Source organism: Haplochromis burtoni, unplaced genomic scaffold, assembly GCF_018398535.1.
Source record: "Haplochromis burtoni strain Fernald_Lab_line unplaced genomic scaffold, NCSU_Asbu1 Contig_145, whole genome shotgun sequence".
NCBI classification, from domain to species: Eukaryota; Metazoa; Chordata; class Actinopteri; order Cichliformes; family Cichlidae; genus Haplochromis; species Haplochromis burtoni.
Window position 1 is genome coordinate 706,286 of NW_024582506.1, and position 14,816 is coordinate 721,101.

A 14,816-nucleotide genomic window follows, 5' to 3' on the forward strand; every position below is an offset into this window, starting at 1 on the left:
TATCCACCATCCACCCTCCGTACACATCCAAACCTTCTCAACTGTGTCTCCATATTGCTCAATCGCTCTTATATACTCAGATCAAATCCTGTTGCACCTGGTCACTCCCAGTGCACGTCTTGAGATCTTCAACTCTACCACCTCCAACTCAGCCTCCTGTGATTTTTTTTTTTAAAATCAGTGCCTCCATCATGAAATCATTCATCACAGCAGGCCTCATCAGTGTAGTGTATCTATTAACTTGACTCAAATTAGATCTAAAACTTGGGGGGGGGGAAGAGTAAATTTTCTGTAAAACTAAAAAAAGGAAAGTAAGGAAAACAGTTTTAAATTAAAGCAAAGAAATTTTAATAGACGCTAAAATACAAAATCCAGATCTGCATTCAGAAATGTGTGAATTTAAAACCTTATTTACTATACATGTGTAAATAAGCTCAAACCTCCAATCAGACTGTTATGCGGTGCAGGAACGTCATAAAAAAACATTCAAATTTGCACTTGTCATTTAGGAACATGTTACATCCAAGCTGATGCTTTGAAACAGTACAATCAATAAACACGCACACACACATGTTTTTTAATACATGAAATCAGGTAGAAAATATACACCAGCACACAAATAATTTAGAGCTCAGTGGACAAGTTACAGGAATACAAGGAAGATGTTCCACTATTTCCAAGAAGAAATGAAAATACCGCAGCCGTTTACTGAAACTGGATCTGTTCTGAGGAGGATGAAATGTATCATATTCACACTGCTTTGGCATACATCTAATCAGATACATATCTGATTTCTCAGAAATCAGAATACCCGACTTACTTTCTGATTGTTGTTAAATATTCACACCGTTTAAAAAAATCATTGCAAATTTTCTAACATTTCTCCTGCATTAAATGTTAGTAAATTTAAAAAAATACTCTAGCTTGGATGGACTCAGTCCATTAAAGAATCTATATGAAATGTTGATCTACTTATTTTATCAGAAAAATGTTCCATTTTTATATTCAGTACTCGTTTGGTTTCCTTAGAAACATCTCTTAAACAAGGTAGTGAGAAGACAAAGCTGAAGCTGCTAAAAAATAAGAAAAAAATGAATGTGATCCTGATAACATTTGTAAATATTACCAGTTCAGCAAGAATATTCGGCTGGAGAAAAACAAACAAACAAAAAAAAAAAGGACATCAGAACCTCAGTCTGCCGAATTAGATTAAAAAAAAAAAAAAAATCTGAGTACAAGCATGAAATGATGTGGAGCGATGTGGTTTCCTCTGTGGATGCACTTGGTTATGTAGAAATCATGAGCTAACTACCAAGATCATCTTACTCCAGGTTTAAGTCATTTTGTGCAATAACATCCAAAGAATATCCAAAACTTTAAGGCCACACAGATTACAATTAGCACGATCTGTCAGATCCATTTCTTCCTCATTAGACTGAAAACGTGCAGCAAACAAAAGCAAAGAGATATGCTTCCAGGACAAAATACATGTCAATCAATGACAAACACTTCATCTTATTTATATTACAGGATATTCCATCAGTGTGGAGGACCGCAAGCTCACTGCACCCACATGAAATGTAAAATATTTATATTTTATGTACAAGAAATGCTGAAATAGCACTGAGTCAACTTCATGCTTTACACTCCAGTTTGCACTTTCCCTCCACTGCTTGCTTTTTTGTTTGTTTGTTTTTTTAAAAACACCCACTTCAGACGATGTAACTCTGCATAGCACACACTGAAAGTGACAAGCAAAAGGAGATACAGGGAAATGCTGATGGTGAAGGGTGAAGGAGCTTAACCTGGCTCAGGGTCTGTACATTATGAGGTCAAATTCTTATTTCCAGAAATCTGGCCGATGGCTTCAAAAGGCTCATTTGTTCAGCTTTAGTTTAATTAATTATCCAGACCTGATAATGTACAGACATTGACCTGCTAAACAAGCTCAGTTTAGCTAAATCTACCATTAGTTGTTTGCCTGGAAGGCTCCCTGGGCAGCAGAGGAAGCCGTTCCAGCAGCGGCAGTTTGGAAGGTTTTACTGGTGAAGACGCCCTGAGAGAACTCCTGCTGCGCCTTCTGGAAACTGGCCCCAGTACGTCGGTACATGCTGTGGACCTGAGGAGGAAGAAATTGTGAGAAAATTGCTGTTTAAACAGGTAGGTCATCCCTGTATGGGAGGATACAACAAACGAGCTACCTCTGCTGGAAAATAAATCCCGCTTCGGCCTGGTACTGCATGAGGTCTCTTCCTACTAAAAATCATCAAGTACGGCTCATAGGGGATCAACTGATTTTGGCTTCTCTCTAACATAAAGCAATTTGCAATGACAGTTTTGATCTGGTGCTACAAAAATGAAGTGGAATTATTATTTTATTTTTTAAATTGAATTTAGCAGGCAGCACAACAAGAGGGTTCCTGGTTCAAACATGCTGGCCAGATGGGTTTCTCTCTGGATACACTGGTTTCTTCCCACAGACTAGAGATAAGCATGTCGTATTTTTAAAAATGCCTTAGATGTGAGTGTGAATGACGGTCTTTCTCTCTGTGTTAGCCTTGTGACACAATGGTGACCTGTCCAGGATCTACCTTGCTTCTTGCCCTATTAGAAGCATAGGGCTGGGATAGGCTCCTGAACTGGACACACATGTAAGAATGAATGAATGGCTGAAATTCCATTTCATTGTGATTGGTGCACTTGAAGGATTTGCACTGGTGTTAACCAAAAATCAACCATAACATTACACAGACATCTAGCAACTGTTGATTAGTGACTCAACAAGTAAAATAACCAGAGATAAAAAAAGAAAATTAAGAAAAAAAGAAAAGAAAAGTGAGGCAACTCTTACCATCTTGAGCAGAATGACAGACATCACAGCGCACAAAGTGAAGAGGATGGCCACTATGATCATGATGATGCCCACTGCACGGTGTTCACTGATGATAGTGAATGCAGAGAGCCAACCACTGCAACAAACAGCAGAGTTTTAGGTGATCTTATGAACAGCATCAGTGAAACTTAAAATTGTATTCAACAGAAGGAAACATACAACATACAGTGTACAACACATGTACGCTGCTATATTCGATTTGAGGAGAAGAGAAGAATGTGTTTTGGAAGCAGCCGGACAAAAACAAATGCCAACCACTTTCTGGTTAAATAATTAACGTGAAATAAATGAACATCACTGCCCTCATTTTCTGTTGCTCTTATTCTTCTTTTTACCTTTAAAACTCTGTTTGACTTTAATACATTTATAATTAATTTGATCGTAATATTAAGAAGTTAAAAAAAATAGGAAAAAAACAACAACAAACAAACAAAGTAAAAAACAGCAGGTTAGTATTTAAAATGGATCACTGGTTAAAGAGCAGAGGTTATGACACCGTATTCTGATGCAGTTTAAGCTGAAACGCACTTAGATTGGGAAAAGAGAACAAAGAAATGGTGGGGTAACAGACTGCAAGCAGCAGAAACTTACAGAGTTACCCGCAGACAGAGAGGCAGCAGGCTAGAGGCTGAAGAATGGAAAGTTTCTGTCGTGAGAGATGAAAGATTGCAGAAAATGAAGGAAAGAGAGAGGACGGCAGCTGACAGGCAAAATGACCGGTAATAGTTCTGATTATTTAACGCAACAAATCACAAGCACACAAAACACTTTGTCAGTCAGGGGGACACGATCACAACTTGAATACTCCCGTGAAACCAGTTATTTTATTATCTATTCATAAGCTCTTATGAGATTCATACATACTATGAATTAATATTAATATAAACATAATTATTCTGTCAAAATTATATGTTAAATTATAACATTTGTTCGAACTTGAACTTAAAATATACTTATTGCAATTTCTGGTGTTTAAAAATAGTTTTTTAAACTTCTAAATTTCACTAAAGCCGCCAACAGAATATGAAATAACTGTTACGACTTTATATCAAAAATGTCTGGTTTGTGATGAAGATGCACAAACTGAAATTGAAATAAGACTCTGATTTACTTTCATGCAATGCATATATCTACCATAACATGCTGGACTAATATAAGCTTTATTTATAGAGATATGTAATTAAATACAGATTAGAGTTTAAAAAAAAGAATTTGAAATTTGCAGAGGGTAATAAAAAAAAAGCTATCCTATTATATCCTTAACATATTATTTCAAGTATATGCTTAAAAACCATAAACGTAATGCCCACATATTTACTTTTGAAGAAGCCATCTGGAAAACTAAAGTTTTTATTGAAAAATAGGACATACATGACACTCACCTGTTGCCCCAGTGGGGTATGCCTATTGACTGGATGATGAAGATTACCACTTGGCAAAAAAACACAAAGAAGAACAAGAAGAAGCTGAAGGAGCTGTCGGTCCTGAAAAAAGAGGAAAAAACCATCCATTAAACTTTCAGACTTAGAAAACACATTTATATCAGGAGTACAGTTATATGAATGTAAGTGACATGTGCAAGTGCAAATCTTTACCATGGCAACGCTGTAATATAAATGTAATGTGTGAAATACACACTGTGACAGCACAAAAATTACAAGGCAAAGCAAATACATCTGGCGCAGACGCATTATCGTTGTTACAAAAAGTATCAAAGTTATCAGGCATTTTTCTTTTTGTTCACAGCAGTTGATCGAAACTTAAAAATAAACTCACAGGGTTTTTTGTTAAATTTATACACAATACATTTGGGAACAAACATTTCAAAAGCTAATGCATTAATGTACACATCTGTAAAATCCAGATGAAAAAATGCCAGAGTTCTTAAAAACACACATCACTGTCCACACACGGGGTCAAATGATGCATACAGTACCTTCCATGATGGGGGGACTCACCTGAAGGCCTTGTAGACGGGTCGGTACCAGCAGAGGAAGGAGCAGGGAGCAAAGAGGATGAGCCAGAGAATGGAGAGACCAAAGTCCACACCATTGCTTGAAGCCGTGGTGAAGAAAGCCAAACATGCCAGCAGGTTGAGGAACAGAGTCACACAGTTGACTGAGGACGACAGTAGAGAGAGTCAGTGATTGTATTCTAGTCAGAATTTCAGTATCATGTATGTATACAACAAAGAAGAACAAAAACTAAACAGTACTGGCTGGAGTGTTTTTCCCATCACACCAACCGGTGTTGTTAAGAAGTGATTTTAGGGTACATTTTTACACCGATTCAGAGCTTCAAACCTTCCTGAAAGGTTTTTACTTCTCAGACTTCCAATGTCCGCCCCCCTAAAAATGTAATGTGCTTACACATCCAGAGGTAGTACATCATCTTGCAGACTCTCTGGCACTCTGGGGGGATTTCCTCTGAGAAGTCCTGGTAAAAACATGGTTTGATGGGGAAGAACTTTGGAAGTGGAGGCCAGTTGTTCTCTTTACCTGTCGAGTCAAGAGATAACATCAGCATGGCAAACTATAAATACAAGACAGCAGATATATCATGAGCACGAATAGAGTTTAACAACAAGCAACCGGTGGTTATTTTTAAAATACTGACACATTCATCTGAGTCATTTACTCAAGTGTGTGGGAGTCAATGTACAGCAGCATTCCTACCTAAGCAGGCTGGATAATGTCACTGCTGTGCCTCTGGAACATAACTGCACTGTTTACATAAACCTATCTAAGCATCTGCTTTTTAAACTAAACTAAAAACTTATCACCGCAAGTTTACATCAGCAGATGCAGCACATGAAGACACATTTCACCAAACATTCAGTCATTCACCAGAGTTGATAATTAACAGATAATGATCTTCATATTATTGTTATAGCTCTTTGCAGACCTATTGATATGAATATCAGAGCCAAAAAACAAACAAAAAAAAAAAAGCCAGTGAGTGCAAGGATGTAGTTTTATATTTGTCTTTGGTACATAATGCACACGTTGCAAATCATTGTCTGTTATCAGGGCGCTGTGCTGAGGAGTTTTGTTTTTAATGACCTGTCAGGCCTCTGCTCTGTAGCTCATGCTCTCTGCGGTCCAGCTCGGCAGCTTTCCTCTCCAGCTCTTCCTGCTGCCTCAGCAGGTTGGCCTGAGCTGCAGCAGCAGTTGCCTGAAAAAGGAGGAAACGCTTCACTCAACCACCACATTAGATGCACAGAAAATTACCTAAGCCACTGTCAGGAGACTCCGATTTCATGCAAATAGCAAGGAAACGGTGCAGAAATGATTCACTTCACATATAAGCTTTCTAGTTTCAGTTTTTAACACCCAAGACAGCAATCAGTCGCTGTGAGCCACTTCAATAAACACTCTGAATTGCATCTGTTTTCACAGGCATCTAAAAGGGTGTACTTGACTTTTAAATGACATATTACAGGAAATACATATTCATGGTTATCATATCTGACCTCTGACTTGCCAGGAAGAGGTAGGACGCAGGTGATCTGTTTTGCAATTCATGAATATTTATAGGACAGAACAAAGAGCTTCATTATAATAATGTGTAAAGTGAGTAGATGTTTGTGTAGCAACCACACATCCTGACCTAAGGACAATACTGAGAGTCTGAAGGGACAGATTGCCCTTTAGACACATCCAGTTATTTTAGAATTCTAAAATGAGCCACGTGTTGCTAAAAAATGCAATTTCTAAACATTTTAGAACGTCTTTGTGCTGAATCCGTGTACCTGCTCTCATTTACTGTCTTAGCTGTTTGGTGGTTATTGAAATTTTGTGATTTTTCACCTGAGATTCTGGCATTTCGGGCAAAATAAATTTATATTAAAAAAACGATTCAGAATTTTAATGAATCGATTTCACGTTATCCAAGCCAGAATCGATTTTAATCGATAAATCGATTATAAAAACCCACCCCTAATTAAAAGCTCAGTTTTGTGATCTTTTTGGCAAAATAAGGTTTGGACATTTAGTTGGATATAGCAACTAAATGGCTTTGAGTAAAAGAAACGGCTACAGCATCTGTGTGAAAAAAATAACTTAATTAAACAGGCAGGATAAGTAGAATTGGAACTTAAGAAAATACTCTTTCTTAGTGGTTTCCAAACTTTTAGTACCCAGAGCACAGCAGAGGGCAAGACAAAATGCACACCTCCATTCACACTGTCACTAAATAACATCCAATTGTCATCGTAGTTATTATGAGTTCTTCTAAATGTGCTGCAGTAGGAATATGTGATTAAGAGCCCATCTGTGATATCTAGACCTAGGATAAGAACTGAAATTTTTTTAAATGTATTTATTGAATTTCAATAAATGGTCTTGCTCATCTTGGCTTAGATGTAGTGGTCTTCTACAGTAGGTTTGAGTTGCTCTCAAAAATGTTTTACTACCAGATGTATTTTTAGCTTGCTTTGCACAATGTTAGCATTAGCCAACCTCTCCTGACAGACTGGGGCCGTCTTACAGCTTCAGTAAACTGCAACTGAGTCTTATTCTGCTCTTTGTTGTCAATCAGGGCTTCGATGTATCTCAATCTCATAATTCCCACCATCCATCAACTGAAAAAACAGAGTGAGGTCTCATAATTGTGCAATAATAATGCTAGATTGTTATAAAATCTCACCCACACCTGCTCATTCACCTTCATAAAAACTTTTTTTTTTAATCAGATAAGTGGTGGGTTTGGTATAAATTCTCACCTGTGGACTGGGCTCTGTAGATGGCTGTAGCACAGCAGGAGATGTGGTGTGAGCTGCTAGTCCATCCTAAAAAACAACAATAAGCAAATAAAAGATTCAAATGCAACCAGTAAAAGAGAAGGAATACCAGGAAAACAAGGCTAAGAAGGGAATGGCGACATAATCAGGCCAAGACCAAAAAATTGAAATGGTGAACTGAAAGATGGTGAGAAAAAACAAAAGATACAATATTTTGACAGGAAAACGAAATAATGAGGAAATGTGCAAATAAGACACCATCAAATGGTTTCAAAACCAACAAAATGAGTAGAAAATGTAGCTTCCAGATGTCTTACACTGGGTTGAGCAGAGAAAGGGTTGAACTGGTCAACTGGTTCGATGTTGGATTTTGTCACCCGAGTGACAGAGGGATCCTGGAAAAACAATAAAAATAATAATAAAAACACGTGCTCATCTTTGTCAACTTTTCTCCATGCAGCAAATAATAATGGGTTACCTGAAAATCTACAAATACATTTTGATCCAATTTCTGTTTATGATGACAGCTTGGAAGTATTTCTTATCTTTGAGCCAAAAGCTGCAGAAATAAGTGTAGGTGCTATGCAGTAATGAAAAAGAGGCCTCTTGTACCAGGTTTGGTGAGCTGCTATTAGAGGTAAGTGCATTTACATGGCTTAACTGACATGGCTTAACTGAACAGTTTTGCAAGAATATAAATAAATATAAAATAAAATAAATATATATTTATAAATAATAAATAAATAAAGAATATCAAGTTTATTTAGACTTAAAGTCTACAAAGAAGAAATTCATTTAGTGCTGTTCATTTTCTCTCCAGAAGAACTCTTTGTTATAAGCTTTACCATTTCCTGAAACACTGAAAGCAACCCTCAAAAAGAAAAAAGCCGAGATTATGAAATCTCGTATCATGCTTTGCCAAAGTCATAAAGTAAAGTACAATAACATCCAGCAATAACCTCTGAGGTTCCTAGTAATATTACCCCTGCAGAAGCACTGGTAATCATTAAATGACTCTAGTGAGCTCACTATTGATTTAACCACTCTCTATAATATGAGAAGGCACTGCTTATTTTGACACGTCTGAGAAAAGAAAGTCAGGACCTGATAAATTCCATCAATGCAGTTCAGTATATTTTACACACATGCACGCAATTATAGATTTCTCTCAAAGCCTTTTAAGACCTTTTGGAGACCTTTTAAAGGCTTAAAAACATTATATTCACATACAGTTTTCTTCCTCCAATCAACCTTTTTATTAAGGAATTAAAACTGTAAAGCACAACCTAAATCTAAAATAAAAAACTAGAAAGCATGTTTTGACATCTGCACCGGATGATGACACTATTTTGGCAGCTTGTGGCATCCCAACACATGACCCAAAATTTTAATGATGCACTTTATATTGGCATGCAAAAACAAAAACAAATATGAGGGGGGTAAAAAGGTACCAGGAAATTTTTATTCACACCAAAACTACAACAGTAACTGTGAATTCCTGCCATACATGACGCCACTTCAGCTTCAGCTTCTGTTTAACTTAATTGCTACAACTTGTCCCAGTTACACCTCACACAATTATTTCTGATTTTTTTCTCCTCTCCAATCTATAGCCCCCGTCGACGATGAGATTCTCTGATCCAGTACCTGAAGTTTTTAGACACACCTCTACACTCAGCAGTTCGCTCAGAATAAAGGCTCAAATTCAGCCCAGCTACAAATACCAGCTTTGAAAAAAAAAAAAAATCCAGGTCTTAAAATGGGACACAGCTCAAGATGTGTCGGGGGTGGGGCCCGTAGGCTCAGTCTGGAAAACTTGGCCTAGTTGTTCAGCAGCAGTAGTCAGAGTCTGAATCAGAGATGTCTTCAGGTAGATTGGAGAGATTTTTTTCCTCCAAAAGGTTCAATAACTATAACCTACATAACTAGTGAAGGGGTTATTACAAAACTGAGTTAGCAGGTTTGTATTCTTTTCCTGTGTCCTAGTCAGAAGAGTCCTAGTCGAGCTGCAAGAAGTCCTGCTGTGTTTCCATATCCTGTGTGCTTCAACAGGTTGTTCATGGTTTCTTTACAGAGGATGAACAGAAACTCCATACTGTCTGCTCCATGGCCATGTCTTGAGCAGACACACCACACGACATAGGCTGAACCAGCTCGTTTCTGATGGTGGTGCAACCTCTGGCCTGCTCTTCACGTCTTTCAGTAGGGAAAGTATCTGAGCCTTGACTTCTATGAATATCCCTTTGATATCTGGATTCTTCAGAGGGCTGGGCAGTGGAGTCAAACACTCTTTGTATTTGGAGCCCTAGTCAGTTCTTTTCTTCGTGAAGTCTAGCAGCAGTGAATTAGTTGACAGTTGACAATGGAAATAATGGTTTCCTAAGGCTGAGTTTGTTAAGCCCTCTGGGGCTGAAAATTGAAGCAGCTGAACAAGTTCCAAAAACTGCAGTTCTTCTGATGGCCACTTGAGGTTTACTCAAAATGTGAGTTACAGTGGAAGGATATGCATATTTGATTTGGCACAGATTATTACATATTGTGTTTGCAACCCTCCCAATGACCTTTGTCTACTTCAGGTCTCGATTTCAGCAACATACCAACATGGCAGCAGCCACAACAGCAATATTTAAAATTCAGAAAGCAGAGGGTTATGCAACAGTAACTATAACCACTGTCATATACATATACGAAATAAACAATTTACTGATAGGGTGTGGTGGTTGCTACTATGTTGTAAAATGTAACTTGTGCATATGTAGACTCATACCTTGTCCTCATTAAAACATTCCTTATAAAAGGTTTGAATGCAACTCAACAACCTGTGATGTTCTGGAAGAACCTGAAACTATGCTGTAAATTACTCTGACAAGGTCTCAGAGATAATCCCAGACTGGCAGATAAAAAGAAACATCTAAACACATATATATACACCAATATCTAATATTTACACTAGAACATATTGTAACAACTAAGCTTTTATTTGGAAATGATGGTGTACAATGCAGTCCTGAGAAATGCTGCATCTGCAAGTTTGTGTGAACTCGGTGGGTGATCAAAAACAAAAACTATGACACAGTAACAACTTCCAGAATCACTTCAATAATCTGGGACAAATCAGTCCTTCCTTTAAAAGGTTGACAGAACGAGTACTTCACATGACTACGTGACACGTCACTCACCAACAGTGTGATAAGAGCTCGCCTGCTTGTTAATATGTGCTTGTGACACACCTGTAAACATTCCCAGACGGCAACATAGAGACGTCTGAGTGAGATGATCAACAGCTAGCAATATAAAGGGAAAAGGGTGAATGGAATTAACCTCTAAACCCAACTTAAATGACCCATGATACATTTTACGAAACAACTCCTTGTTGCCTGCAAAGATATTCAAAGGCTCTCGTTCAAAACGTCTTTACCTAATTGCACAGATTAAAAAAAACCCATATGCTTAGTAAACAGCGAGGAGTGGCTTATTATACATCCTTTAGAGAGACAAACCGACAGCAGTGAATAAAGTAACTGATGACAGCAAACTTACACAGTCTCTGAAATGAAAACCGAGCTGGGACAAGCCTCAAACAAGAGGACAGCATCTTCAAAACAATAGACAGACATACAAAGATGCAGTTTTCCATATATGCCGATATATGGAAAACTGCATACAGTATATAGATGAACATGGCATATTTTAATACAAAAATAATACAGTGACTTTAACGTCTCTGTACAAGGAAACCGGACATGCTCTCATAACTGCTGATTGCCTAGGTGTGGCCATTTCAAAACAGCAGCTGGATACTACTACATTTTACATTAGATACCACAGCCATGGGGTGCAGGTTTAGCTCACTGGGTGAACAGGTGACCAAAAGCAGTATGGCATGGGTCCGTCTCCAACCCGCGGCCCTTTGCTGCATGTATTCCCCTTTCTCTACCTGCTTTCCTAACCATAGGAAAGTGACACACCTGTAAACATTCCCACCCGTAAACATCTTCACTGCATCTGTCCAGCAAAGGCCCAAAAATAATAATTTAGATACCACAGTGCTACAAATGATAGAAGCACATGCTCAGAAAGGCCTACAGGGGGAAAAAGCAGCATAGTGCAGTCTGCAGACCACAAACATGCACATTTTAACATTTTTAATATTCTTTCAAAGGTTGGTAACATGTTAAATATTTAATGTGACCACAGACAGCGAGCTTTTATGAATAGAACTGCTTTTCAGAGTACATATTATACTCCAGCTGCTACTAGGGTATTTATCCAGTCCACCCACCAAACAAACAGAAGTCTCCACTGACGTCACACCTATTGAACACTTGAGATAACAAAAGTTCCATTCTGCAATACTGTAAAAGCATAATGCCACTTAAATCTTACACAGAATAGTACCCACAGGTCATTGGTTTTGATTTGGAGTGTGATAAGAGCAATTTACTGTTAAATATGTCACACTAAATGTGAGGCCTGGTTGAACCTTGGACTCTGAATGCTCCTATAAACTGTTGCTCTCTCTGTAATAAGATGGATTTCTTAACATTTGGTAGAACTGAAAAACCCTAACAACAGCACGTGTGTGTTAACAGATGCAAACACCCACTTATCTATGCGGTTATTCAAATCTGACATCATGATCAAGCCATTGTGATTAATCTGCTAAGTTTCTATTCACCTTTTATGTTGCATTTTATCTAATTCTACATTTTCAAGAATGGCCACTGTTACTAAAATGTTACACTTCATTTCAAAAACTGTTAAATAAGGAGAGTTATGACAGGTTTAATTTTGTTTTTTTTACTTTATGAATTTCATATTGCATAATAAGAAGAAAAGATGGAAAACATAAACAGGTTCTTTACTACTGCAGAAACTAGGCTAACATATCTAGCTCATGTCCTAGAGAAAAAAAAGAAAACTTGTGGAGTGTGAGATAATTCCTGACAGACTTCAAAGGTTTCCGTGAAAGAGAAAGAGAAAACCTGATATAAAAGGACTGTTTCCCTGCATGTACATACACATGTACAATAAATCATGCATTCTTATATATACACATATATATGGATAAAAAATAACAAGCAAAAGATGATGGTTAACATTTTTAAATTGGTGCTCTTCCATTGTTGGGTTTGAAACTTCTGTGTGTTAAATACTGTGTTAAAGGAGTATGAGACACAGTGACAAAAACTAGGTTTTTAAAGAGTAACTTACATTAGGGATTAATTAATGTCAGAGTCTCCCTAACTGCTGCTGCCTCTGTGTCAGCCATTTATTTCATTTTCATCCTTTTTCTTGGCTGGCATAATATTAAATCACAGACTGGTGCATTTAAAGGGGTTGTCTACTCTTACTGAGTACTCAAAGCACTTAAAGACTAAAAGCCACATCTTCCTTTTCACACACATATTCACATTGTACTTTATTCTACTTGTCTTTTTTCTATGGCTTCTGTTACTTTCTATTAATTCATTTTCAATTTCAGATGAGGACTAGGCAATAATGGAGGTAAAATTGCCCAAGGACACATTTCCATGCAGACTGAAGCAGCCAGGGGTCAAACCACTTCCTTTATGAATGGCAAATAATTCTAGCTCCTGAATGTACTACAAAGTACAATTAATGGGTCAGTGAGCTTGTCAAACCTAACGTGACAGTTTCTTGTGTCTCAAAAGTGGCTCTCTTCATAACTGGCCAAATTACCTTGGTAACTTAGACTGAACACATAGCCTTGTCCGGAGCAGTAACCACCACTGTGATCCCCATTACCTCAGACTAGGGTTTTAGGTTTTGTCAAGCCTGCTAACACTAAGAAAACCTGGCTGTGTTTACAGTATACCCCTCAAAGCTTCAACACGTCTTTGTGAAAAAGCCAACAGAAACATTAATGACCAAATGTGAAATTCTGGGCTTGTTTCAGTTATTAACCCATTTTAGTGCAAGGGAACAAAAGAAAATCTATAAAGACATAGCAACTAAACACTCTTACTCTCACTATTTCTGAACATTTATCCAGAGAAAAATGTATGGGAACATGAGGATAAGAACATTCCCAGTAGGCTTTCCTACTATAAATCTGTTCATATAACTAAATATTATTTCAGTGCATATAAAGAAAGACCTTAGTTTGTCGTTCGCCCTTTTTAATATTTTAAAGTGAAGGAAGGACGTTCCTATTTCCACAAACAACTGGCCTACTATCAGACATCCTGTGTACTAGAAGCTCTTTGTAGAGAGAAAACCAGCAGTTTCGATAAACGTCACATTACAAACCACCAGAACTATCACAAATCACGTCTAAGACATTAGAAATACACACAATAATGTACATTATCTTCCGAAGGAAGCAGAAAATAGGTACTGTGGCTTAAAAAATATATCTGACACACATTTCAAGTTTAACTTCCTGCAACTAAACTCACAGGATATCCAGCCGTTTTACAAGCCACGTGATTGGTTAAAAAACTGTCAGTCACACTTCCTGCCAAATGGTTGCAATCCTCAAAGACGTAGGTTCCCGCCCCGACATCCACCCAACAAGTTTCCTGGCGTGCTGGCTACCGTTTAACTGCCGCCGTTTGATATGTCACCGACTGCGCCTTATAATCTCAGTCCTCGTACTTACATTGAAAGGGTTTTCGCTGGCAGTATCTGCGAACGGGTTGGTATCAAATTCCGACATTTTGAAAATGTTGCGAGGTGTTCTTTTTGTCTTATCTGAAGGTGGAGTTAACAACAAACTCTTCCCTATCGCTTCTGGTGCCTGTCCTACCACTTCCTCGAATAAAGTTTAAAGCGCATGCGCACTGAGCCAGTTGGACGATGACGTGTGCGTCAAATGATGCGCAGGTAATCAAAGCGCGCCACCTGCAACTCCTCTCGGCGCCGTTTGAGATTAAAAGCAAATTCCAGTTGTTATGTCTTATCATTTTTATTATTATTATTTATTTTCTTTACCTACATGTTAACCTTGTTTCTATCTTACTTCACTATATTGTGCAATTGTTTAACCAGAATCAGAATACTTCATTGATCCCTAGGGGAAATTATGTTGGTTACAGTGCTCCAGTACAAACAGTAACAAAAATAGACAAAACAAGAAGTAAGAAATAGCACAATATATACATACATATAAGTCACTTACGACTAAATATCTGAATAAGAAAGAAGAGCATGTGCAAA

The 14,816-nt window shown here is 37.7% G+C and overlaps 1 protein-coding gene across 1 annotated transcript; it reads right to left on the bottom strand.

The window, feature by feature from the left end:
* Nucleotides 1-331: 331 nt before the first annotated feature.
* Nucleotides 332-14,432, bottom strand: scamp2 (secretory carrier membrane protein 2). The gene is made up of 9 exons (XM_005931660.2): nt 14,260-14,432; nt 7,952-8,029; nt 7,617-7,682; nt 5,956-6,067; nt 5,263-5,391; nt 4,852-5,011; nt 4,276-4,377; nt 2,852-2,969; nt 332-2,119 (listed from the first exon to the last, which is right to left on the bottom strand). The coding sequence occupies exons 1-9, from the start codon at nt 14,314-14,316 to the stop codon at nt 1,970-1,972; spliced, it is 972 nt and encodes a 323-aa protein (XP_005931722.1). The 5' UTR covers nt 14,317-14,432; the 3' UTR covers nt 332-1,969.
* Between the last annotated feature and the right edge of the window lie 384 nt (nt 14,433-14,816).

Excerpts from the sequence above, each read along its gene's own strand:
- scamp2 (XM_005931660.2), bottom strand. The coding sequence starts at position 14,316 with ATGTCGGAATTTGATACCAACCCGTTCGCAGATACTGCCAGCGAAAAC. Across the intron at positions 5,392-5,955 it reads ACAGAGCAGAGGCCTGACAG|GTAAAGAGAACAACTGGCCT; the intron begins GTCATTAAAAAC and ends TTGACTCGACAG. Across the intron at positions 5,012-5,262 it reads GATGTACTACCTCTGGATGT|TCAACTGTGTGACTCTGTTC; the intron begins GTAAGCACATTA and ends TGTCGTCCTCAG.